The 26,381-nt window shown below is 47.0% G+C and overlaps 2 protein-coding genes across 5 annotated transcripts in view; both read left to right on the top strand.

Annotated features, from left to right (window-relative positions):
* Positions 1 to 3,606: 3,606 nt before the first annotated feature.
* The window catches only part of MACROH2A2 (macroH2A.2 histone), a 49,116-nt gene continuing 26,341 nt past the window's right edge, over positions 3,607 to 26,381 (top strand). Inside the window, exon 1 of one of the 2 annotated variants that reach the window (XM_066600435.1) lies at positions 3,607 to 3,697. The gene's annotated coding sequence lies outside the window, so the exon portion shown is untranslated. Of the gene's footprint in view, positions 3,698 to 3,804; positions 3,964 to 26,381 lie in introns of those variants that run through there. The other variant, XM_066600434.1, reaches the window with a different exon arrangement.
* LOC136625869 (lamina-associated polypeptide 2, isoforms alpha/zeta-like) lies at positions 21,345 to 25,671 on the top strand. Of its 3 annotated transcripts, XM_066600432.1 has the most exons (3): positions 21,345 to 22,551; positions 23,889 to 24,484; positions 25,181 to 25,671. In XM_066600432.1, the coding sequence occupies exons 1-3, from the start codon at positions 21,495 to 21,497 to the stop codon at positions 25,475 to 25,477; spliced, it is 1,950 nt and encodes a 649-aa protein (XP_066456529.1). In that variant the 5' UTR covers positions 21,345 to 21,494; the 3' UTR covers positions 25,478 to 25,671. The 3 variants fall into 3 exon arrangements, with proteins under 3 accessions (XP_066456529.1, XP_066456528.1, XP_066456530.1); XM_066600431.1 differs by having other exon boundaries at positions 23,889 to 25,671; XM_066600433.1 differs by lacking the exon at positions 23,889 to 24,484 and having other exon boundaries at positions 25,181 to 25,268.

Genomic DNA, 26,381 nt, shown 5'->3' with positions numbered 1-26,381 from the left:
CAACAGAAATGCATAAAAATGACCAATTGTGATGAGCAATTTTTTGAAAATTAAACATGAGTTCTGAGTGTTTCACATCGGGAAGATCATTTGTAATAATCCTGTAAATGTATGTATATTGATATAACATATTTATATAATAAGACTATTCATTCCCATGATCTGTTTGTACCCAGGATTGTGACAGTAGGAGGGCATCCTTTATATCTAGGGGAAAGAAGGTTCCATCACCAACACAGAAGGGGGTTCTATACTGTAAGATCACCGAGACTGTGGAACTCTCTGCCTGAGGACATGGTGATGGACAAATCCATAAAAGAGTTTAAGAGGGGACTAGATGTCTTTCTAGAGCAGAAGGATATTACAGGATATAAATTTTAGGTGACCATTGGGTTGTTGATCCGGTTCTTAAAGACAGGGATTAGTCTGACGGCCATTAGGGAGTTGGGAAGGATTTTTTTTCCCCGGAAGGGCTAATTGGCTTCTGCCTCTTGCGGTTTTTTGCCTTCCTCTGGATCAACAAGGAGGTAAAATCAGGCTGAACTAGATGGACATTGTCTTCATTTGGCCTTACAAACTATGTTACCTATGTTTGAATACTACTGTGTACTTCTTTTTCTTCCAGGGAAAGAAGTCTGGGTGAAAGATTGGCACCAGAGGCCTCACAAACCAAGGTGGAAGGGTCCATACACCGTTAGGCTGCCTGTCCATGGGTGTATTTTCCTTGTGTTGCCCGCGACGATAATCCGGCCGCGGGGAACGCAGTGAAAACTTTCCATAGCGTTGCTATGGAAAGCGCTTCCCCCCCTGTCGACGAGCGGAGAATCATAGCGATTCTCCGCTCACGGGCAGCAATTCACAGCATGCTGCGATTTGCCACGATTCTCTGCGGTCAGCCTGTCAGGCTGACAGCGGAGATCCATCTGCCAGCTCCGGGGCAGCGGCGATCCGCCGCGGGATAACACAATGCCCGTGGACAGGCAACCTTATTCTATCTACCCTGACTGCTGTTAAAGCGGCTGAGATAGGACCTTGGATCCACCATACCAGAATTAAATTGGCCTACACGGACCATGCCTGCATACCACACCCGACAGATCCCCTGACGTTCACCATAAAATACTCCAGAAGTGCCTTGGACCAGGCAAAGACCTTGTCCTCTGCTGGAAACCCGGAGAGTGGGCAGGCACCTGCTGACATATAAGTTTACTGCACAGAGACATTGTTTCCCCTCAATAGCAAGAACAGCCACAGCTGGTAGACAACAAGTAGAATGAAGAACCTACTAAAGACTGTGTTGGGGGTGGAGGGATTACTCTCCATATAGGACATCTGGACTTATCAATTGTGATAAATGTATACAAGAAGCTAGAACAGGTACATGTACCACAAGAACATTAGTGTAGCATACTTATTATACATGTACGGGGAGCCGAGTAGGGGGTTGCACACACAATATGACCATTCACTCCATGTGTGAACAGGATTCCCAGATCATATGCTATAATCCAATATATCCTCCTTCAGAATATAGAGACTTAGTTAAATTCTAAACCAGAAACATTGATGGCATGGGTACGGGCAGACCCGCCCAACGAGCCAGCCTTCCTGTTGTTCAAAGGATGTCGGGTAATGGAAGAGTGTGGTGGTAAAGAATGGAAGAGGACATGCACACACAATAAGAAATATATGTGCTATGCTAAATCATCCCCAGGACTCATAGGCCTATGTGACTCAACCTGTCCGAGATGGGGTTGTGTCTCACTGGAGACTAATGGAGCAAGAGATGTATTGGCTACACTCAATTCTATGAAGTCTATCTCTGCATGTGAAGCAGGAAATTGTAACCCTCTAAATTTTGCGGTCTTGAACCCAGAAGATCCTGATTGGGCACGGGGCGTGACTGTGGGATTGCTTTTGATCATCTGTTTATTGATATGATAGGCTACAAGCAAATGATAGCTATCAAAGGGAGGAAACTGTGGTACGAGGACATAAAAAAGTAATATTGTAACAACGGCTATTACTTTCTGCTATCAACCAGAAAGCTGAGTCAACTAAGGTGTTTCCTCCTAAAAATACTATATACTGCTGCTAGACTGCATCTGCCTCGCATGACTGTAACTTGATGCAGAGAAACACCTCGGATACATTTCCCCCTCTTCTGTATTCCTGTATGAAAGTAAAAGTAGATATTCTCTGCCTTGGCCCTTTGTTTGAACTGTTAACTAATAGTCATGGAGCTGTGAATAAGTCTGCCCACTTTTGTATATAGTTTTGTGTAATTGTGTTGTACCGCCTCTAGCTTGGATACAAGATGTGATACAGGCAGGCATGGAGGCTCTAGTACCCTGTTGTACCGCCTCCAGCTTGGATACAAGATGTGATACAGGCGAGCATGGAGGCTCTAGTACCCTGTTATACCGCCTCCAGCTTGGATACAAGATGTGATACAGGCAGGCATGAAGGCTCTAGTGCCCGGTTGTACCGCCTCCAGCTTGGATACAAGATGTGATACAGGCAGGCATGAAGGCTCTAGTGCCCGGTTGTACCGCCTCCAGCTTGGATACAAGATGTGATGCAGGCGGGCATGGAGGCTCTAGTGCCCTGTTGTACCGCCTCCAGCTTGGATACAAGATGTGATACAGGCAGGCATGGAGGCTCTAGTACCCTGTTGTACCGCCTCTAGCTTGGATACAAGATGTGATGCAGGCGGGCATGGAAGCTCTAGTGCCCTGTTGTACCGCCTCTAGTTTGGATACATGATGTGATATGGGCAGGCATGGAGGCTCTAGTACCCTGTTGTACCGCCTCTAGCTTGGAAACAAGATGTGATACGGGCAGACATGGAGGATCTAGTACCCTGTTGTACCGCCTCTAGCTTGGATACAAGATGTGCCACATGCGGGCATGGAGGCTCTAGTACCCTGTTGTACCGCCTCTAGCTTGGATACAAGATGTGCCACATGCAGGCATGGAGGCTCTAGTACCCTGTTGTACCACCTCTAGCTTGGATACAAGATGTGATACAGGCAGGCATGGAGGCTCTAGTACCCTGTTGTACCGCCTCTAGCTTGGATACAAGATGTGCCACATGCGGGCATGGAGGCATACAGGCTCTATACGGTATCCTGCAGCACATGGCTCCACACTTGCTGTAACTGACCCTCTGAATCGTGTAAACTCGTCGGCTGTGGAAGTCAGCACCCCGATGGTCCCATACATGTTCTATCGGTGATAACTTTGTGACTGGGTAGGTCACCGAAGTATAACAATGTTGTGGGGACATTCTTGTAACTCTCCGGCAGCTGAGACACTACAACTCCCAGCAGTTCCTAAAAGGCATGAGAGGCGGGAAAAGAACAGCGGAGATGTCTGTCATTCAGTCGGCCATCTCCACACACTAGAGGGGACAGTATGGCCTCCCGTTCAGCTCCTATCATGGTGCCTGTACAGAGGTCTGCGCACCGTCCGCTACTGCCGGCTCTCCTCACAGCCACATCTCCCGCTCACTGGCTGACGTCACGGCAATGGGCGGGGCCTGCAGGCAGCTGCTAGCTATAAGCCGCTGGGGGGGGGGGGGGGGGGGGAGACACAAAGAGGGGGTGACGGACGGACGGCTACACGTCTCCCCAGCTACAAGCATACAGACTAGCGGTGCCAGCAGTGGCGGATAGCCCGGCCGTAGCAGAGGATGGTAAGTACTGCCCTCCCCCACTCCCACAGCCAATCCTCTGCGAGCCGTCCAGCACGGGCGGCAGCTCCACCCCGGCCAGGACGTGGATTTGAATGTGACCGCAGCGCCTCCCTCTGTCCCTGCTCGGAGCCGCCCACCTCCTGGTTTTACTATCAGCCATTTACACACCGGCGGGGGGGGAGGGCGACGGCGGAATAATAGGAAAGACAAAACAAGGCGAACAATAAGCGAGGAGCCGGCGGGGGGCAGCCTGGCATCTGCGGGAGGTAAGTGCGCGGGAATGAATGGCTGCTGCACCGGCCGACACACGCAGCATCCTTAAAGGGGCCGCGGGAGCGCCGGACATACATGTGCGGCTACATGTTAACCCTTCCGAGCCTGCAGCGGTCACGTGTCCCCCGCGGCAGCAGATGACCTGCACTCTGATACATTCATAGATTTTTTTATTTTTTTGTACTATTTATTTTGTGCCATTTTTGTGTGTTTTGTAGGTGTAACATGACCTTGACATGTAATATGTATATATATATCCTGCACCGCTCACAGCGCCCCCTGGAAGCCAAGGAGCAGCAGTGCAGTCTCCCTGTCATCTGCGGTGGTCCTCGCTCTCCTCGGGGGCTTCGGCTCCTGGATCACAATATTCTGCACTTTAGTTTCTTTGTGTCTGTCTGTGTGTGATGCGACCCGGAAGAGCGCGTTGGGTGCAAGCGTCACCTGGAGGGGGCGCCGGCGCCGGTTACCTGCGCTGTAATCCTAGACGGACCGTCTTCATACATTGATGGATAATCCGGCTCGGCTTTGCTTTCTCTGGATTTGCAGCTAGGCCTCTTAAAGAGACAGGTACCACCGGCGGCGGGCGGATGGGCTTACGGTGTCGGACATGTTTCCTGGACATCTAGGTGGCCTTCTCACAGTCTGGCGGGCCTCGCGTGTTGCTGACGGGTGCGTTCATTCATTCTGAGGTGCCGCCCTCTAAACAGCGCGGTCTGTCAGGATCACGGCTGCGGGACTTCTGATAAGCCCGTTTTATAGGGGGTCTCCTGATCCGCGGCGCCTGGAAGGCCTCCGTAATCTGTCCTAGTGGCCTAAAAGGCGAAGACGGAGGCCGTGCTCACACAGCGATCGGTGCGGCGTTTGAAGCGCCGCAATAAACGTCCCCATTGATTTCAACGGGGCCCCGCAGAATAACGCTCGGCCGCGGCGATTTTCCGAATGCTGCCTGCTCTATTTTTGCGCTTTAATGCACGTCATCGCCCAACACAATGGTGGGGGGCGCTAAGAAAACGCAGCAGAATGCTTTCAAACCGCAGCACGAAATCTGTCATGTGAGAGCGGCCTGAGAGTAAGACGGCCTGATGGAGCGGGGAGGCTGCAGAAATTACCACAAAAAACGGAAGCGCTGGCGGTATGTTTTATTACTAAGAACTGTAACGTTTATTCATACCTTGGAAAAACCCGCGTCCTTCATGTTTAACCCCTTAGTGATGGCGCGTACGCCTTTTTACTGACCGCACTACAGCGGCACATACGTCTTTATAATACGGTTTCACACAGCTGAGAATGTCGCAGGAATATGAGCCCCATTCTCCTGAACGCGGTCGTACGCATCAGCGATGTTTTCCACGATGCAGGAGAACAATCGCGGCGGGCTCTGTCATCGGGCGTTCCCTCGCATCACATCGCCAATTGGACTCAATGGGGCCGGCGGCATCACACCAGGTGCAGGAGATGCCAGGTCTCCCACTGAAAACTATGGGGGAAATTCCGCAACCCGCCGCCGCGGCCGACCGCTGCTATCCCAAAGTGATGCGGGGCAGTTTGGATTTAAAAAAAACTCCTTGCATCCACAGAAAAATCGCATGTTGGCGAGCTCAATATCGGGTCTGCGATTCACGGCTCCATATCGCACTCACCCATGTGACATTAGCTTAACGGTCAGGAGAGGAGAAACCTCAGATCCCGCAGTTTAACCCCTTACATGCCACAATCCACAGCAACTGCAGCAGATGATGGGGGAGAGGCCCCCCCTGTTGCAAGGTAGCAATGGGTTCCCATAGCAACTGGAAGCCTGACCAAGACCTCTGAGTATGTGGTGTAACTCAGCCTATTAAGTCCCGCCTCTGGCAGAGTCTACTAGGCTGCTGTCATAAGTTTACTAAAATGCACTACTTAAGTAATGCAGTGTATTATCCTCGCATGTTCAAGTTTCCTTGTGGGACTAAGAAATGGTGTTGAAAAAAGTTCATAAAGTTTTTAATTTAGAAAAGAAAAAAATCCAATTTAAAAAAAGAAAAAAACAGTCCCCCCCCCCCCCCCCACTAAACTAGTTTTTAAATGGATTAAATGTCAAAAGCTACGTTTTTAGAATGACCCAGATAATGAAAATATTTTATTTTTTCGCGCATGGTGAACACTGTAATAATTATTTTTAGACCTCTCGCCAGAATTGCCATTTTTCTTTTGCTCACCTCCTAAAAAAACAAAATCAAAAGCAATCCGACGTCACACGTGCCTCAAACTGGTCCAATAAGAACGGCAACTCTTCTAGGAAAAAACAAACCCTCACAAGGCTCCGATACCGGAACACTATAAAAAAGGTCTTGGGGCTCGTGGCCATGTGTCCACCATGTATTACACGTGATACACATTGGATAGAGTCAGTGGACTCTCATTGATCCATGTTACCAGCATGTGGACACTGTATGTAGATAAGCTAGAGAAATGGCAGCATGCTGTCTCTGCGCTCATACGCCATGTGAGCCCTGCAAATTGCGTTTGGACATCGTTTTCATAAGTAACCTCGTTGTTAAACAGAGCAGGGAATTTAAGAAAAAACCCGTCACATTGTCCATGACCGTGTGTGATACGTGGCCATGACCGTGTGTGATACGTGGCCATGCGCTCTACACTCGCAGCCAAACACAGTCTCTACAAACAGCGGTAAAACATGGCAGGGAGACCCGCAGCGTCATACGGGTATGGCCCTGGACCGGACGCCTTAGAATGCAGCGATGCACGTTCAATTGTGTTCTTTTAGAAATGATGGTTTCATTGTGTAAAAGTGGTAAATACAAATAAAATCTCCATAAACGTATCGCAGTAATCGTGCCGAGCAGGTAAGAAGGTTATCGTGGTGGTCTTCCCAAATGGTGAACGCTGTAAAAAAAAAAATAAAACAGTGGCTACATTTCTGGCCTTCTTTTTTTCCTCAAAAAGTGTAATAAAAGTTCCACAACCCGTTCTATGGACCCCAGAGTGCGGCCTCTAAATATATAACTGGTCCTACCAACAACAAGCCCCCCGACAGCTGTCAGCCAGTTCTGGCTCTTGCAATGCAATGATGAAAACCGCTTGGTTCTTAAGGCACAAAATAGGCCGGTCACGAAGGGGTTAACCTAGTTTTATTAAGAAAAGGAAAAATCTATATTTCCGCTCACTTGTGTTTGTACAGAATTAGAGATGTCATAACTTCTATGTTTATTTGAAATTTTTCATAGTTTTTTCTGTGACCCAACTTCGGCCTGAGCGTATGTGCAGAACAGTGTGTTGTGCGGCTGTGGGAGCCGGCAGCACCCCCCCCCCCCCACACTGGCTCCATTCACCACGTTGTGTGTGTGTGTGTGTGTGTGTGTAATATGTGATTAGATTACGGTGGTGTGAGCCCAGCTAATAGCAGGATATGGAAATGTTTACTTTTTTAATTTTTTTTTTTATGGTTTTCCTTGCGGTTTCATGTTTTGGGGTTTTTTTTCTACCGTTGAATTTAGTGGAATTGCACCAGATATTTTAGATTAAAAAAGGTTGTACCAAGATCTAAAGCTATTCTCTATCCTGTTAACACCGCTGGGACCCCACTGATCCTGAGAATGGGGGTCCCGACGGTTCATGCAGAAACGGATTGGAAGTTGCGCATATACGCTGCATTCCTTTCAATGATTGCGCCAGGGATTGCGGAGTATGAGTGCTTGGTAATATCTGGCACTGAAATGAATGGAGTGGCGACCTCCATTGTATTCATGCAGGAAGTGTTGGGAACCCCGTTCGTGTCATCACAGGGGTCCCAGCAGTCGGACCATAAAGTTATTTCCGCGAAAGTATATGCAAGTGTGGAATATATGGTAATGAGCGAGCGTGCATGGGTTGTTCAAAGGCGTTGTGCCAACATTAAAAGTTATATCCTGCCCATAGGATAGTGGATAGTTTTTTTTCATCAATGGGGTCCAACTGCTGGGATCCCCATTGATCACAAGAACGGGGGTCCTCACATAAATGGTCACATATGTGCAGCGCTGCTTCATTTACTTCAATGTTACTACCAGAGGTAACCAAGCGCTTGAACTTGGCTAACTCCGATAGTCCCATTGAAAAGAATAGAGTGGCGGGACGCACAGTCAACCAGTGGTCCACTCATGTCGGGTCCTTTGGGACCACCGTTCTCAGAATCATTGGTGGTCCCAGTTGTCATGAGATAACTTTCTGATCGGTGGAGGTCTGTCTTGTGGTTGGGAGATAACTTTTAATATTGGTACAATCCCATTAATGTTAATGTAGATAAAGCGATTTGAAGGGCCAGTAATAAGGGTGCGCGAATAGTCATTTCCACAAGCCTAAATCTCTTTTTGACATTGTGGTATGTAAAGTGAAATCTCTTCACATGGATGTACTGTGGGTTTCAGCTGCGCAATTGTGTGAGTGTTAATACAGTATTTTGTCGCATAAACGTTCATAAAATGGGATCTGCCTCAATTTTTCTATTTGCGCGACTGAAATATGCCAGGAAAATATGCAAATATGAATGAACCCATTGAAATCAGTGGGTTCTATTCACGGGAATCACACATGCGTAAATACGTGCCATATATGCGCTTATGTGACCTTATGGCTGACGTTAGACATTATTAAATGGCAACCAAACAACTTTTCTCAATTACTGAGAATGAGTGTAAATGCTCTGTAGAACAGGGGGTTCCCTGACCCTATCCCCACTGGAGAGGTGAAGTTATGTACACAGACCAGCTTGCAAGTGCCACGCTGCTGCCATAACTCCCATAACAATGAATAAGGCTGCCGGTCCACGGGCGATAATCCGGCCGCGGGAAACGCAGTGACCGCTTTCCATAGACTTACTATGGAAAGCGCAGCCCTGCTGTCCACAAGCAGGGGATCATAGCGATTCTCCGCTCATGGTTTTTAAATCGCAGTATGCTGCAATTAGCCAAGGTGAGCCAATGTGTCAGATAGGCTCAGCGCAGAGAACCGCCAGCTCTCCCTGGCGGCGGAGATCTGCTGTGGGATATTGCTATGGCCGTGGACAGGAGCCCTAAGGGTGTTGCAGAATGCTCCACTCCATGACCATCACTGTTTCCTCACCGCTCATTCACTTGGGTGTTCTGGAAACAACATGGCAAACTCTGCTGTTCTCATAATCCAGACTACCTCTCTATCCACTGCCTGGATGCGGCTGCCAGAGACCTCCTCACCTGGTGGAATGGGGTCGGGGATCCTCCATTCTAGAGATCCATGCAGCGCCCATTGCTGCCCTTGTGAGACATATATGGGATATCCTGGGGACATGCTATAAATATCTAAGATGGGAATACACCTTGGTGCAGAAAATAGAGATTTTTCATTTTTCACCTCTCGCAATTTAACAGCCATACTTTTTTGTTTTTCAACATTAATGTAGCAGTAGGAGAACTTTTTTTGTTTACATGCAAAACAAGGTACAAAGAGCAAAGTTAGTATTCTATTTATTGTTACGTTATTTAAATCCCAAATATGTTTGTGTTTTTATAGTCTTGTTATGCTTTTTCAATAACATTTATTTTCCTTGTATGTTTATTATTTTGTTTTACTGTTATCTTGATGCTTTTTGTTTGTTTTTTGTTTTCCTTTGTCCCATTACAGTAATTTAAAGGAGATGTCCCATGAAAGCAAGTGGGTCTATACACTTCTGTATGGCCATAATAATGCACTTTGTAATGTACATTGTGCATTAATTATGAGCCATACAGAAGTTATAAAAAGTTTTATACTTACCTGCTCCGTTGCTGGCGTCCTCGTCTCCATGGAGCCGACTAATTTTTGGCCTCCGATGGCCAAATTAGCCGCGCTTGCGCAGTCCGGGTCTTCTGCAGTCTTCTATGGGGCTCCGTGTAGCTCCGTGTAGCTCCGCCCCGTCACGTGCCGATTCCAGCCAATCAGGAGGCTGGAATCGGCAGTGGACCGCACAGAAGAGCTGCGGTCCACGGAGGAAGAGGCCATCTTCAGCGGTGAGTAGAGAAGTCACCGGAGCGCGGGGATTAAGGTAAGCGCTCCGGTGAGCTTTCTTTACCTCCCTGCATCGGGGTTGTCTCGCGCCGAACGGGGGGGGGGTTGAAAAAAAAAAAAACCCGTTTCGGCGCGGGACAACCCCTTTAAGGCCAGTCTCACACAGGTGGTGGTGTTTTTAAGCACTGTGTTTTACAACGTTCTGGAACAGTATTTTTAACACACCCTGTCATTGCATTGGGTGATGGGGTGTGTTTAAAAAGCGCTGCAACGCGCAAAAATAGGACAGAAAGCGTTCGATTAGTGCGGCGTTGAAAATCCAGCGCTAAAACGCCTTTCTGAGAAGCCCCATTGAAATCAATGGAAGCTCAGTACAGTGTTTTTTAGTGATCGTTTCAAACACCCGCTGTAAAAACCTCCTGTGTGGGAGCGACATTATCCTTATCATATGCCGGGATATTACTGCATGCTATGGCATTATACCTGTGAAATTTAGGCTGCCGGCGTAATATGGTAAAGGCCGTTCTCACATGACGACTGCATGTTTACCGCACATTACGCAGTAACTCGCAATCAATTACCTTAGCATTAGGTTGTCAGATGCTGTAATACATGAATGCAGAATGTTCTATTTTTCTGCGCATATACACAAGATAGAGTCCATTGTTTCCTATGGCTGTGTATATACATTGTATATGGGCGGCTGGTATACGTGTCTTCGCTAAGTAACAATGCGGAAAATATATACCAAAAAACAGGTGTACTGTGCATGACAGCATGCGCGAGTACGCAGTAATTTCTGGAGAGGAAATGGAAAACTACGGACTTGAGGAAGATGTGACTTGGTCCAGCTGTAAATTACTAAGTTTCATGTATTCAACTGTATCACTAATTAATGTAGAGCAACTGCTACACGTTTGAAGAGAATGTCAGCAGAAATGAGCACCATAAACTCTTAGGTCACTCTCACACAAACGTTTTTTTCAGCTTTTAGCGCAGCGCTTTTTGAGTGGAGTCTGTTCTATTTTGGGGGCATTTTAGAGCTTCTCATTGATGATGAGGAGTACTAAGAGCTGCGGCTGAAAACAAAAGTAAAACGTGGCAATTTGCCACGTTCGTGTGTGAGGGAGGACTTAAATGTTCGCTAGCTTTTAAACAACTTGCGCTTATTTCATAGCCAACATAAGTAGCAAAAGTGCAAATCTTTTTACCTAAAGTGACATTTTTGTGTGGAAAAATCTCCTGACGAGCTGGCCACTTTTCCCTTTCTTCTAATTTGCTCTTAAGTAAAATTTTGGGGAGGAGGGAGACATAAACCGAGACACACACAGAAGTGCTGCTGCAGCTAATGGTGAGTTGTTTACTGTGTCAGAGCTACTGAACCCATTTACACTGCTCTGTATTGCTGGAGTATCCACATGATTGTGTGTGTGTTACAGACAGGTAGCAGTATCTGCTCCATGTGTAAAACACTGTATAATAGCAGGTTTATCCCCAGGAGCTCAGGGACAGCTGAAAATTAGAGATGCGGTCTGCAGAGGGAACAACTAGTGGAACATGCAGGATCCAAGTCATAAGTCATGCTTACTCTGAAAAGTCTGGTTTAATGCCGCTAAATAGATGCGAGGTAAACGTGTTCCTCGTATTTGAAATAATAATTTTTTCCAATCTATTTGGCTTATCCTTTATTTGCTCCGCATGCTAATGAATCATTAAAGGGGTTGTCCCGCGAAAGCAAGTGGGTCTATACACTTCTGTATGGCCATATTAATGCACTTTGTAATGTACATTGTGCATTAAATATGAGCCAAACAGAAGTTATTCACTTACCTGTTCCGTTGCTAGCGTCCCCGTCTCCATGGTGCCGTCTAATTTTCAGCGTCTAATCGCCTGATTAGACGCGCTTGCGCAGTCTGGTCTTCTCCGTTTTGAATGGGGCTGCTCGTGCTGGAGAGCTGCCCTCGTAGCTCCGCCCCGTCACGTGTGCCGATTCCAGTCAATCAGGAGGCTGGAATCGGCAATGGACCGCACAGAAGCCCTGCGGTCCACCGAGGGTGAAGATCCCGGCGGCCATCTTCACAAGGTAAGTAAGAAGTCACCGGAGCGCGGGGATTCGGGTAAGTACTGTGCGGTTTGTTTTTTTTTTAAGCCCCTGCATCGAGTTTGTCTCGCGCCGAACGGGGGGGCTATTGAAAAAAAAAAAAACCCGTTTCGGCGCGGGACAACCCCTTTAAGTGTCAGCCGTGCATTCCTTCATCTATGTAGTGTTCGGAGTTATCATTTACAATGTCTTCCTCTCGATTCTTGGTGGACTTCTCTTGCCTCATCTGATGTCCTGTAAGTCTGGTTTATGATGGCAGACATGGGGATGTCCTCCCAGCAACAACTTAGTAGTGTAAGGCTGTCTGTCCACGGGCGGGTTTGAATTGTGTTCCCCGTGGCGATAATCCAGGAACGGAGAAGCATTGCGATTCTTTACTCGCGGGCGGCAATTTGCAGCATGCTGCGATTTGCTGCGATTCTCCGCGGTCAGCGCATTTGTCAGATAGGCTAACAGCGGAGATCCGTCTGCCGGCTCCTGCTCCCGCCACGTGGGATACCGCCACGCCCGTGGACAGACAGCCTTAAGAGTTTGAGAATCAAACCTGCTGATCGGTTCCATTCAAAGAACACAAGTTGAAGTCTATACAGTGTATGTACTAAATACTCCCCCTTCATATGTGGAGGATAGTACTGCATCATGTTCTCTCCTACCAAGCACATTATGGTCTCATGAGGCACGGCCAGCCATTGCAGTAATCATTAGCATCTGTTCAGGCTATATTGGGAGTTTTGCCTTAATTAAAAGAGGAAAGTCAGAGCCCGACTGGACTGTAAAGACATCAGTTGGGAAATAATCTTTTGATTACCTCCCATGTTTCAACTGCTTCATCTTGTTAATATAATTCAGTTTGATACAGAACTTGGGGGGGCCCCCCTAGACCACTAAAGGAGAGTGCTGTTCGCATCTGCGCCAGAACATGCAGCTGGATGTTCTGTCGAAGATCTGCTGCAAATGCTGGAAGAAAAGTGCTACTTGCAGTGCTTTTTCCTCCATCCCAAAGCCAGTCAGCTAGGTGGACCCCATTATAGTCAAAAAGGTCCACCAGGTGCTGTTCGTTTCCGTGTAGAGATGGGACCATTCGGCCACGAAGATTATCCCCAGGGCAGATGTGAAAGCACCCTAACAATAAGATTTGATTTGTATGAGAAATGGAACACAAATAAAAACTTTTTTTTTTTTTTTTTTTAAAGATGATATAAAATCTTTAGATGAACTGGCTGCCTGACTTCAGTGACCTGTCCAGCTGTAGAGGAACGTCTCGTGTATTTAACTCTAGTTTGATTCATTAGATTTAGGCCCCCTGTCCACGGTAGTGATTTCGCCGGCGGTAAATTGCCAGCAAATCATGCCATCTGCAGCTTTCCATAGCATTGCTATGGAAAGCGCCGGCCCCCTGTCCACGAGCGGAGATTCATTGCGATTCTCCGCTCGCGGACGGCAATTGGCAGCATGCTGCGAATTGCCCCGATTCTCCACAGTCAGCCTATTTATCAGATTAGGCTGACCGCGGAGATACGTCTGCGGCTCCTGCTCCCACGGCGGAGCTCCGCCACGGAATACCGCAACGCCCGTGGACAGGGGGCCTTAGGTTTGCAGAAGAGAAAGAATTTTTAAACTTTGCAACATTTTTTTTTTGTTTTCTACAATCTTTCTGGGGTGTCCATTTTGGCGTTACACCGACACCGTATTGTCTCTATAGGCGTGTTCTCTGTGGCAGCTGAAATTAACAGGAGTCGCTTGACAAATTTAATATCCTTGATAATCGCACTTTTTAGGGAATTGTAGAATATAGCTCCCTTTCCCAGGGAAGGGCAAACGGAGCGTTATTTGTTTGCATGGGGTTTCTATTTATGTGACTGAGCAAATAGAATAGAGTCTTGTCTTGTTTAGGCCTCAGTCAGCGCCGTAGAACTACTAACCCTTAGTGACCAGCCATACATGGTTTTACGGAGGTCATGCTGGCATGCGAAATGAATCTTGTCGTTTTACACTTACAGCCGCATGAACCTGACCTAACACTGTATTTAGTGTTTGAGGTTCTTTAGTAAATGTTACTGTGTAATTACCATTCTATCCAAAGCTCTCTGTTTATAATGGAAGCCTCTATACTCTGCCGTATTTATCACACAAATGACCCCCTTGACCGCGAGGTGTCTTTAGTTTTAAGACTCAAATAACTGTTGGGGCTCGTTCATATCCGTATTAGGCCAGGCTCACACGAACCGGTAGCCCGCAGCGGATTCAGACGGAGAGGCCGGCCGGTCATCCTGTGTACCTGGTTTTTCATGCGCAGTGCAGTTTGTTTGCTTTTTTTTCCTTTATGGTTTGTATTTCCCGCGCTGTTGCAAAGTGATTCCCGCAGCTCATACGCAATATTAGTTGCGTATGGGCTGCGGGGTCGGATGGCCTCCATTGACATCAATGGAGGCCGTCCGTGGCCATTTTTTTTTTTTTTTAAGAATATCGTATCACTTCTGCCCGCGATAAAATTGCGCACTTGTTTTTATTGCAAAAGTCAATAGGACTTTCTAATGTTAACATCATGTTTCGTGCGTTGTCATGTGATAAAATACAGGCTTCATGAAGAAACATGGGCAATTTAAAAAAAAAACCCAAAGATAAAGCATGCTGCGATTTTTCTTTTGCACAATCGCATTAGTGAAAACCTCTTTAACGGAAAGGAGAGTATTGTAAATCATTGCATTCATAATTTGCTTTTTTTTTTTTTTTTACTGAGTCGCATGATTTTCTTGCCCGTGTGAAACCACCCTAAGGACAATTCTACATGGGCGATTGCGATAAAATCGCACAATTATTATTTTTTTTTTGCAAAAGTCAATGGGGCTTTATAATGCTTAAGTCACAATGTGCGTTTGTAGTGTTGTGATGCAATAAAAAGAGGCCTTCATGGGAATACATGGGAGATAAAAAAAAAAAATAGCACATCGCAGAAAGATAGAGCACGCCGTGATAGTTTTAATTTTTTTTAATCCCTACAGCATTGCATCAGTGAAAACATCGGAGATGGGAATGAAACCAACGTAAATCATTGCTTTGATATTCTGCTTTTCTACTGACTATCAGAGCAGGCAAAAATCGCCTGTTTTTCCTGCCTGTAAAACCACCCTTAGGTCTTCAACTGCAAGCAGTAAGATTGATCCATTTAGAAGAAAGCTCCTTGACAATAACATTCCAGTCTTATCCCAAGTGGTTCGTGTTCCTTAGAGAATTCTTATTCTCAGTGTCTTGGAGGTTGTTGATTCAGCTATTATTGTTCCTGAATTACTACCATCTTCAGCCTCTTGTTGGGTCCCAAAGAGCATCCCTTTTGTCCAACCCCCTACATAACCCTGTATGTTGTACTAAATGTCTCCCTTCAGAATCATTAGAACAGTATCTGTGCACCATAAGATGCGATGAGCATGGTCGAATTATCGCCCCAGTGGACAGATATTTAATGATCAACCGCTATCAAATATGTTGGTGCTTCCTCATCCCTCCTCTTGTGATACCTCCAGTTATTCTCCAGCACCTTGATATCTGCTTCATTCGTTCTAATGGACCTTGATGAAAATAGGCACAGTAAATAAGATTTGGCTGTATATTGGTATTTAAATCGGTCTGGAAAGTTTGATAATTACTGTATGTGGTTTTCTTTATAGAGAGATGCGTTTTTCTTTCTTTTCCACCCCTGCTAACCGGCCAAAGGGACCCCTGCTGAAAGTAGAAAACCACAAGCAGTGAGTCACCATAGAGCAATGATATGCTGGTATACAGGGACTATATAGTATTCGGAGTGGCTGCGGTGGCAAAATAGAAATGGTCTGCAGGGATCAGTAGATCTCTAATATGACATGGTGTGTTTCCCAACGGGGAAGAACTCTCAGGCGTCGAGGAGGGAGAAAAGAGAAGACCGTGTAAGACATGGAGGGGTTTGTTTTTATGGGATAACCTCGGTAACGCCAAAATTTGCTGCATATTAAGTGATTACAAATATATATAATTTTTTAATAGTATAATTTTTTTATGGTCCTTCTACACGGGGCAGTTATTCTTTTGACCAGACGAGCTGTTTGTTTTCACTGATTTACATGCATCGATAATCCTTAATATTTTTTTTCCTATTCATTTGTCCTAGCTCGTCGAGTCCATCGTTGCCCGTCATGGGAGTATGGGAACAGTTTGCGAATGATTGCCTTTTACACCCAGCGACTGACAAATGATGATTTTTACGCTCGTATAAAAGGAACGGCAAATGATAACCAAAAGAATTGTCGCTCATTCATCGCCAGGTCATTGTTTATTTTCGCACGATTCAACGATTGTTTTGAGCCGACGATCGTTCCATGTAAAAGGGCCCAAAGGCGAGTTAATCAAAGGGGTATTTTGTAAACACCAGCTGTCAATTCCTGTCACTTGTTCTTGAGTGGAGATGTGTGCGCTGTAAGGTGCGAGGCGTTCAGGTCGGTATAATTATTATTTCATCACGTATTTATGCCAAACGCCCTTATCCTGCCTTTCCTGTATTTCAGAGTGCTAATAATAAGTAGGCCATTGTACGGTGAGGCCTTCTACTTCACGGTGGAGGCACATTACAGTAATGTAGACCATGATTGTACTACTGTAACGCAGGACATTGAGCCTCATTATTATTTTTTTTCTGAATCTAAAATTTCACAAACTTTTCAGTTTTAATAAGCGTTGGACTTCTAAGGAAAGAGCTTTGTTTGTGTCACCCAAACTTCACCGCACCCACATCCTGAGCTCCTGTGCGTTGGGCAACTGTAGAGGAAGCCTCTCGTATAGAACGCTTTCCTTTATGGTGTGTGTTACACAATCTCACTTCGTTAACCAAAATGACACTTTTTAATCTTCGGTTACACATGCGGAGAGGTGGTGCTGGAGAGTTTTATGACTTCTGGGTAAACTTTCCTTCTGGTATATAGTAGTATCTAGAGAGGTTTCCCTGTATTATATAGTTGTTACATTCCCCGCACTATTTATCTGCTCCTCCATAAACTGCTGGCAGCTCTTCCAGATCTCTGCTGCACCTCCTGTGTTACCGGTTCCAACATGTCCAACACGCCTGCAACTTCCTACCCACCATTATGACTTGCGTAACTGACAGGCAATGCCTTCAGCCCAGCCATGTGCATGTGGAATTTGCAATGAAAAAGTACAAATGAAGTAGATCAGAACATACGTGAATGAATGAATGAATGAATGGTGTTCAATGTGGAAACAAAACCTACAGATTTAACATGCTGAATATTATCAGATTTAATAATTCGATAACTTTTTAACTTATTTTTCTAAACTTTCATCAATGCCGAGCTCATACTGTCATCGTAAAATGCTGCACGAGTCCTGCAGCGTTTTTACAGCTGTGGAGCCAGCTGTGACCCTGCATACTGCCGCGTATGCTGGCGAAGTCGTGCTGCACATGACCGCGTACTCACTAATGCTGTTATGCGCAGTACACCTTTTTTCCAAGGGGGTTTATATTTCTCGTGCCCTCGCTTAGTGATTACAGGTATACCCGCTACCTGTATGCAGTGGGTTCTATTTTACATATATACATGGCAAAATGGAATATGCTGTGTTCTATTTTGCGCTTGTGTATTACGCAATTCTAGCACACTAATGTGAGCGGAACTGCATAAGAAATGTAATTGCCTGCGAGTTACTGCACATCACGTGGGCGTACAGAGACCACGTAATACATGGTGAACGTACGGTCGTGTGAGTGGCCTTACTCGTCAAAAGCTGAAATAGGCTTTACAACAAAATCATGTATATTAGAAAGTATGGCGGCAATGTAGCACTAAACGTTGTAACCTGACAGCAGGTGGTAGATTTTCTGGGGTATATCCCCAAGCTGGGATGCTAAGAAGCAGAGCGGGAAATTAAGGGAAAAAAAAGGGGGGGAAACGGTGACCCTACGCAAGATAGCGTGTGTGAGATACGCTGTCATGCGCAGTGCACAATCTCCGCCGTATACAGTGATAGTCGGCTTGCACGGTGGTGACATGCTGCATAATACACGCAGCTGTTTAGGCATACAGCCGTGTGAATGAGCCCTTTTTGTACAGCCTGTACAAATAAAAATCGCAGCCTGTCCTATTCTGGTCCAGCCTCGCGGACAACAATCGCCCATTGAGGGAAATGGGTGCACACAATAAAAAAACACAAGGTACAAGAAAATTGGGTATCCTTCACTTTATTTTTCCTTTAGCACACGAGAAAAAAAATGACACCCAGAGATCAGACAAGGATGTAAGGCTAAATAAAAAGGCACACACAGCACATGCGGATGTCACGTGGACATGCAGAAGCATTATGAAATCATCCGTTTTTATGCGCGAAATTGGATATGCTCATGTGAGTAAGACCGAAAGGGCCAGCCCGGGCCCCCTAGTGTTCTTTTTCATGTGCAATTACACAATCTTTCATGCATCTCCTAGCGTATTTTGCACGCACCTGCGCATCTTCATTGACTTCTATGTGGACTTTTGCTGCATACAGGAAAATAGAGCATGTTGTGTTTTTTTTTTTTTTTTTTGCGTGACAAAATGCACAGGAAAAATATGCGTATGTGAACCAACCTATTGAAATCAATGGATTCTGTTCGCGTGCGCAATTATATGATCGCAAACACACCCGTGTGAATCTGGCCTAATCGTTCAGTGTGCACGCAGCCCATGACTGAACTATGACCGATAATTAGTTTTGCTTATTGTTCATTTCATGTAGACATAACAATCATTGTTCCCGTCAGATGCTCTCATTCACCGGTATAGAGAACTGAATGAGTGTTAATATACTATCTGTCTTTGTGTTTAGACTGAGCGACCTGTAACATGTACTCGCTCGGGCGACTGATTTCTCGTTACGTATAAAAGCGTTGTTAGCCCCGTGTGCAGATGATATCCGCAGGAACGTTCTACCCGGTGTTGGACATAAGTGAGCAGCCGTCGCTGGCATCGTACCGGCTGCTGCCTCGGACTCCTTACATGTAATAATGTACAGTATATTAAAGCCTCATCCTAAGACAGTGGAGCGTAAGATGTAGCCGTGTGATACCGCTGGCAGTAATATATTGCGGCCGCGCAGTTACTGCTCTTTCTGCTACGTCTACAATTACTTGCTAAATTAAATAGTGAATTTAAAGCATACCATAATATAATTTATTGACTGGCAGCATTTAGCACGTCTGTCTCTTCTGATAGCAATCCATTATTTCACATTTAATTGTCCCCTGACTTCATGAAGAGAAATCCCATTAAGCCAGCTGGTGAATGGTATTCAGGTCTGACAGGTGACCACGCGCAAAAATTGATTTTTCAGGAAAGATTCATTATGCAGTAACAAGACATGGAAAAAAGCGTCCTCACAACACCCCTGTTAACCATTGGATTCCTTATCTGGTAGCACCATTGGCCATCCCTACATTATTCATCTGTTCCTATTAGGCCGGGCTCGCACTGGCAGACCAGATTCTGCATGCGGGAGGCCTGCAGCCGATTCCCGTGGTGAGCCCGGCTGGTGACCCTGCCTACCTTATTTTGCTGTATTGTGGAGGTCTACAGCGGCTCGCCATCGGTGATGCGCAGTACTGTTTTTGTGGGGTTTTTTTATGTTTGCATTTCCCGCGCCGTCGGTGATCCTGACAGGTGCACGCGATAAAGGTGGCCCCGTAGGCCAGGATCACATAGGCGGACTGGATTCCACATATGGGAAGCCTGCAGCGGGTTCCGGCTGTGAGCCCGGACGGCGACCCTGCGTACCTGAATTATTTGTATTGCGGATGACTGTAGCAGCTCATCATCGGTCATGCACAGTACAGTTGTTTGTTTGTCTTTTTTTTTCTTTTTACTGTCTGTATTTCCCATACCTTCGCGTTTAGCGATGGCGCTGGTACCCACATCAATGGAGGCCATCCACATGAATCTGCAGCAAAGTAGCGCGTGCTGTGTTTTTGTTTGTTTCTTTCTTTCATCTGCTGGCTGAATATGCAATTTGTATCTGCGAGTGTAAGAGAAATAGCGAATTTCCACGTTTTTTAATGCGTATGTTTTGCTGCAGATCCTCCGCACAGAAGCCAGCCGCAGATTCTGCAATTGGAATCCACACATGTGAACCCAGCCTAAGATAAGTTAGTGTAGGATGCCCCCCGGAGATTTCTTTCAGCCTCCCGCTTCCATTAATAGTAAACAGGCAGTTGTTAATAGATGCACTGAATTACTAGCCATAAGGAAATTAATTATTGCTTACACCATTTACACTGAACGATTACCGTCCAGTTTTGCTCAATCCAGTGATAAACTAAGCTAAAATCTCTCCATGTAAAAGAGCGCTAAGAGGCAGTGCAAATGCTTGTTTTCACCACAGCACAACTGGTGGAAGAGCGGGGTACTACAATTCACCTGCTGAAATTAACGTTTTCCAGAGCGTCATCCCGACGGCCCCATTACATATGGAGGTTGCCCTCTGACCCAGGTAGGGACAGGAAGAGTTTAAAAGCACCTCCCTTTCCACCCGTGCTTCAGTGTCTTCCTGTCCCTACGGTGGGACAGAGGAGCAGCTCCAGAGCTGCAGGAGATAGGAAGCTGCGGAGGCAAGAAGACTTACCGCAAAGAAATACTTACCGCACGCTGTGCGGCCCCCCTGGAGGGGTAGAGGTCGGGGCCGCACACTCAAGAGTCCCTGCATCCCCGACCTGCGCCGCCGACGGAGCCGTCAGTCGCCTAGTAGCGCTGGTCTCCCTCGCGCGGATCGCATGTTCGGGCCGCCGCTGCTGTGATGGGATAGTTCCTCCTGGCAGGGGAACGGCAGCGGCGGCCTCCCTGGACCTCGGGCGCATAGCGGTGACGTCATCCGGCGTGGTGACGTCACGCGCACAACGTAGGGGGCGTGGCTACCGGCGAAAACCCGGAAATGGCGCCAAATTCGAAAATCCTCCCCATAAAAGCAGGCTAAACTCCATGGAGGTTCCTGCTGACTGCCAGACAAGTGTATGTGAGTATGTCTACCCGCGACAGCTCAGCACGTGAGGGAGAGATTGACACCCTACCAACTGTAAGTAGGCTATACGCCAAAACATGCGCAAATGGTCACTTGTACAGCGGATGCATATATGTTCCCTTTCTTGTCTCCCCTCTCCCCCACTTTCATGGGTAGATGGATAAGGAGGGTCCAAAGAAAATGGACCCGAGGAAAAAATCGAAAAAATGCGTCCTCTGCAACAAAAGGCTCGAGGGGAGCTATAAAAAACCCCTATGCGAGGAGTGAGTGTATTACCGCAAGTAATGCTCCTGAATCCAACGCTTGCACTGCTATAACAGTGAATTGCTCTGCCTTCACAGATGCACGGGGAAAATTCTCGCAGAGGAGAAAGCAGCATTCAAATCCGATATCCGCTGCATGATAAGGGAAGAGCTGCAGGCTTCCATGGCGTCCCTTCCCCAGGCCCAGCCAGGTCCGTCACGGGTCCCTAAAAGACCTAGACAGACCGAGTCGGCGAGTTCGATCTCCGGTGAATCGCTGGAGCTCCTATCCGAAGGGGAATTAGAGGACCCACCGGTTCCCATAGAAGACGAGAAGAAATATTACTTCTCATCAAACGACATTGCGCACCTCATCAAGGCGGTGAGGGAAACAATGCAAATTGAGGAAGATAACCCGCCGAGAACAATCCAGGATGAGATGTTTGGCGGCCTCCGATCTAGAAGAAAGATCATGTTCCCAGTCAACCAGACGCTGCAGCAAGTGATCATAGATGAATGGCAGGAACGGGAAAAAAGGATCACTGTTCCAAAAGAGATCCGAAACCGGCTCGCATTCGCTACCGAGGACGTCCGCCTGTACAGGGAAACCCCCAAGGTGGACATCCAGATCGCAAAAGTGGCCAAGAAGACCCTCTTGCCCTTCGAGGACACCTCCCAGCTATCCGATCCGATGGATAAAAAAATCGACGGATTAATGAAGAAAGCCTGGGAGGCAACATCCCTCACCATCGAGGCTAACATAGCCTCAACCTCAGTGGCTAGATCCATGACGCTCTGGCTAAACAGGCTAGAAGCCTCCATAAAGGATCGGGCCCCCAGAGAGGAGTTGGCCAGCTGTCTCCCCCTCTTAAAAATGGCTACCGCCTTCCTGGCTGACGCATCAGCGGAGACGGTAAGATACGGGGCAAAAACCGGAGTCCTCAGCAACTCAGCGAGAAGGGCACTATGGCTGAAGACTTGGGCCGCAGACATTACATCCAAAAATAAGCTCTGCGCCATCCCCTTCCAAGGGGAATATATGTTTGGGCCCGTCCTGGACAAAATCCTGGAAAAAGTCGGCGACAAGAGTAAAACCCTGCCTGACAGACAACCTTTCAGGAAACCATCCTTCCCGAAGAGGACGCGCCAGCCTCCTCCCGAAGTTAAAGGGAAAGGGAAGACTGGAAGATGGTCGTACCCCAAGGGAGGTCGGGGTAAGGAAGTCCAACCCTCCCCTGAACAAACAGGGGGTAGATTAGCGGGCTATCTAAGCCAGTGGCAAGGGGTAACGTCTAACCCCTGGGTACTCCGAATAATCGAAGTAGGGTACCAAATTGAATTCCACTCGCTACCCCCTAGGAGATTCCTTATAACCTCCCCGGGGTCCCTACAGGAACAAGGGAACCTCATAAAGGGCGTTCAGGAACTTAAGGACCTAGGGGTCATTGCGCAAGTCCCCGATCACGAAAGGGGTGAGGGATTCTATTCCCCCCTATTTCTAATAAAAAAACCGAATGGTTCCATTAGGACTATATTTAATCTTAAAGCCCTAAATAAATTTATCTCGTACAAAAAATTCAAGATGGAAACAGTAAGATCCATCGTCCCACTAATAGATCGAGATAGTGTAATGTGCACCATAGATCTTAAAGATGCATATTACCATGTCCCAATAACGGCAGCCCATCACAAGTACCTGAGGTTTGCTCTGCGGGAGGGAGACAAGATCCAACATTACCAATTCACGGCCCTTCCATTCGGAATCTCCACCGCCCCTCGGGTATTCACGAAAATCGTAATAGAGATGGTAGCCTACTTCAGGCGGAATCAGATCCGCATATTTCCGTATCTGGATGACTTTTTGTTGGTGTCAAGGACGGAAAAGACCATGCGTATAGACCTATCCATGGTCTTATCCACCCTAAACAGTTTAGGGTGGATAGTTAACAAGCAGAAGTCCGACTTGAACCCTGGTACACAAAAGGTGTACCTGGGAGTATTACTAGACTCCCACATCCAGGAATCCCGGCTTCCATCATCTAGGAAGGAAGACCTCACCCAAAGAGTAAAATCCTTCTGTCAGGCTACGGCGGTTTCCATTAGAGAAACAATGAAGGTGCTGGGCATCCTGACGGCTTGCATTCAGATAGTCCCATGGGCACAAGCCCATACCCGGCAATTACAAGGATTTATCCTTGCCAACTGGGACAAACGGCAGACATCCCTGGATAAGAAGGTGAGCCTGTCCGTCCGAGTCAAAGAGTCCCTACGCTGGTGGACCTCACAGAGGAACCTAAGCAAAGGTACCTCTTGGTCACAAGAATCTACCGTACCCATCACAACAGATGCCAGCAAAACGGGATGGGGAGCCCAAGTAGCCGACCAAAATCTACAGGGGATTTGGGACCCCCAAGTAGCTAAACGCTCATCCAATTTCAGAGAACTAAGGGCAATCTGGGAAGCCCTTCAGGCGGCAGAACCCCTTATAAAAGGAAGGCATGTCAAAATCCTAACCGATAATATGACAGCTCTGTCATTTGTTCGTCACCAGGGGGGAACGCGACACCCGCACCTGCAACGACTGGCAACAGAGATACTCCGCTGGGCGGAATCCAACGTGCTGTCCCTCTCAGCGATCCACTTAAAAGGGTCCACAAACGTCGCTGCCGACTTCCTGAGCAGACAGAGCATCCATCCAGGAGAATGGGGACTGAATCAGCGAGTCTTCGACCAACTAATCTGCCAGTGGGGAGAACCGCAGATAGACCTGTTCGCCACGAAGAGAAATTCAAAGTGCCAGGACTTTTACTCGCTGAACCCCAGAGACAATCCACGCGGGGTAGACGCCCTGTCCCAAAGCTGGGACATGGACCTAGCCTACGCCTTTCCTCCCTTCCCACTGATCCCCCGCACCCTCAGGAAAATCCAAACCAGCCGGGCGTCAGTCATACTAGTTGTCCCTATGTGGGACAAAAGGCCCTGGTATCCCCTGCTAAAAGCCTTGGCGATCCGGGGTCCATTCCTACTACCAGCCGTAGAAGATCTTCTCCTCCAGGGCCCACTAACATACCCAGGGGTCGAGAAATTGAAGCTAGCAGCATGGATGCTGAAAGCATGATACTGCGTGGGAAGGGACTCTCCCATAATGTAATTACTACCCTAACAAAAAGCCGTAAACCTATCACGATAGCTATCTACGATAGGATATGGAAAAAATTCACAGAGTTCTGTAAAATAGAGCCAGGGAAAATCCCAGGAATTGACATTCCCGTAATCCTGGAATTTTTGCAGGCAGGCCTAGAAAAAGGCCTTAGTCCTAGAACCCTTAAAGTCCATACAGCAGCACTAGGGTCCTATCTAGATTTTCCCTTGGCAGAACACCGCTGGGTGCGTAGGTTTCTCAAAGGGGCAGAACGGCTTCGACCCTTTGTTAGAGAAACCTTTCCTACCTGGGACCTAAATATAGTCTTAACTAGCTTTTGCCAATCCCCCTTCGAACCCCTCTCACAACTCTCCTTGAGGCTGCTCACACTAAAAGTTACCCTTTTAGTTGCCATAACATCGGCTCGGAGAATAGGGGAATTGCAAGCATTACATTGTATTGAACCATACATGGTAATACAAGACGACAGGATTACCTTCAAACTAGACCCAGCCTTCCTTCCGAAGGTAGTGTCAAAATTTCATAGGGAGCAGACGATCACTCTGCCCTCCTTCTGTCAAAATCCCCGTAACGAGAAAGAGAGAGAATTTCATAACCTAGACGTTAGGAGAGCTGTTCTAGCGTACCTAGAGGCCACCCGCTCTTTCCGTAAAAATAATAACCTCTTCATTCAATTTCAGGGGCTGGCAAAAGGAAAGACGGCAACTAAGAGCACCATCGCGAGGTGGATCAAGACCGCCATCCAAGAGGCATATAAAGCCAGGGGTCTCGACCCTCCGGGAAAAATTAGAGCTCACTCCACTCGCTCTCTTTCCTCCTCTTGGGCAGAAAAAGGCCAGGCGTCTGCCGAGCAGATCTGCAAGGCGGCGACCTGGTCGAGTATACATACATTTACCCGACATTACAGGGTTAACGTCCAGTCGGACAAAGACCTGAGTTACGGACGTAAAGTCCTTCAGGCAGTGGTCCCACCCTAGGGCCACGTATAATTTGGTATACTCCATATGTAATGGGGCCGTCGGGATGACGCTCTGGAAAGACACGGATTACTTACCGGTAGTCCCTTTTCCAGGAGTCATCACGACGGCCCATAGTTCCCTCCCCTTTAAGAATAATTTATGTTCTTTAAATGTAAATATGACCGAATAAAGGTAAAATTTGGTTTAGTAAACATTGTCCACCGTAATGATTTATAAGTCACTGAAGCACGGGTGGAAAGGGAGGTGCTTTTAAACTCTTCCTGTCCCTACCTGGGTCAGAGGGCAACCTCCATATGTAATGGGGCCGTCGTGATGACTCCTGGAAAAGGGACTACCGGTAAGTAATCCGTGTCTTTCTAGACTGCATTGATGAAAGCTGTGCTGGATGGATTTTTTTGCATATAGGGTCAGCGTCACAGACCTAACACTTTGCATGTGCTAATCCTGTCATTAAAAATGAATGAAAAAGCAACTTGCAGCTATTTTTTTTTTCTTTATACAGACCATCAATTCATTAAGCCCTGTAATAGCCATTATGGGGCCAAATATACTTGCATCTGAATGGGTCTCTAGGGAGGGATCTATCCTCCAGATAGGTCATCAATAGTTAATTGCTGGAGACTCGCCGTACAGAATCCCCAGTGATCACCTGTTTGCCCGGCTTGTCAGTGTAGTAGGCCAGATGTGCGTCATAGATAACATGAATGAAAGTGTCCTAGATGGCCTCGCTATCCTTGAAATTAGTGGGAGCTGAAGTGGCTGCTTCAGCTTCCATTGATTTGTAAAGAGTGCAGCCATCTAGGATACTTCTGCGTCTGGCCTACTGCACTGACAGCAGACTAGGTGATCGCCAGGGATCCCGGCGATTGGGTGGGTCACTGGCGGTTAACTATTGATGACC

This window comes from Eleutherodactylus coqui, chromosome 4 (genome assembly GCF_035609145.1).
Source record: "Eleutherodactylus coqui strain aEleCoq1 chromosome 4, aEleCoq1.hap1, whole genome shotgun sequence".
Classification (NCBI taxonomy): domain Eukaryota; kingdom Metazoa; phylum Chordata; class Amphibia; order Anura; family Eleutherodactylidae; genus Eleutherodactylus; species Eleutherodactylus coqui.
This window is presented reverse-complemented; position numbering and strand designations above follow the sequence as displayed.

What these genes read in the sequence shown, in the direction of transcription:
- LOC136625869 (XM_066600431.1), top strand. Translation starts at nt 21,495, where the DNA reads ATGATAAGGGAAGAGCTGCAGGCTTCCATGGCGTCCCTTCCCCAGGCC. An exon ending in GTACCCCAAGGGAGGTCGGG is followed by an intron (nt 22,552 to 23,888) that starts GTAAGGAAGTCC and finishes GTTCGTCACCAG; the next exon opens with GGGGGAACGCGACACCCGCA.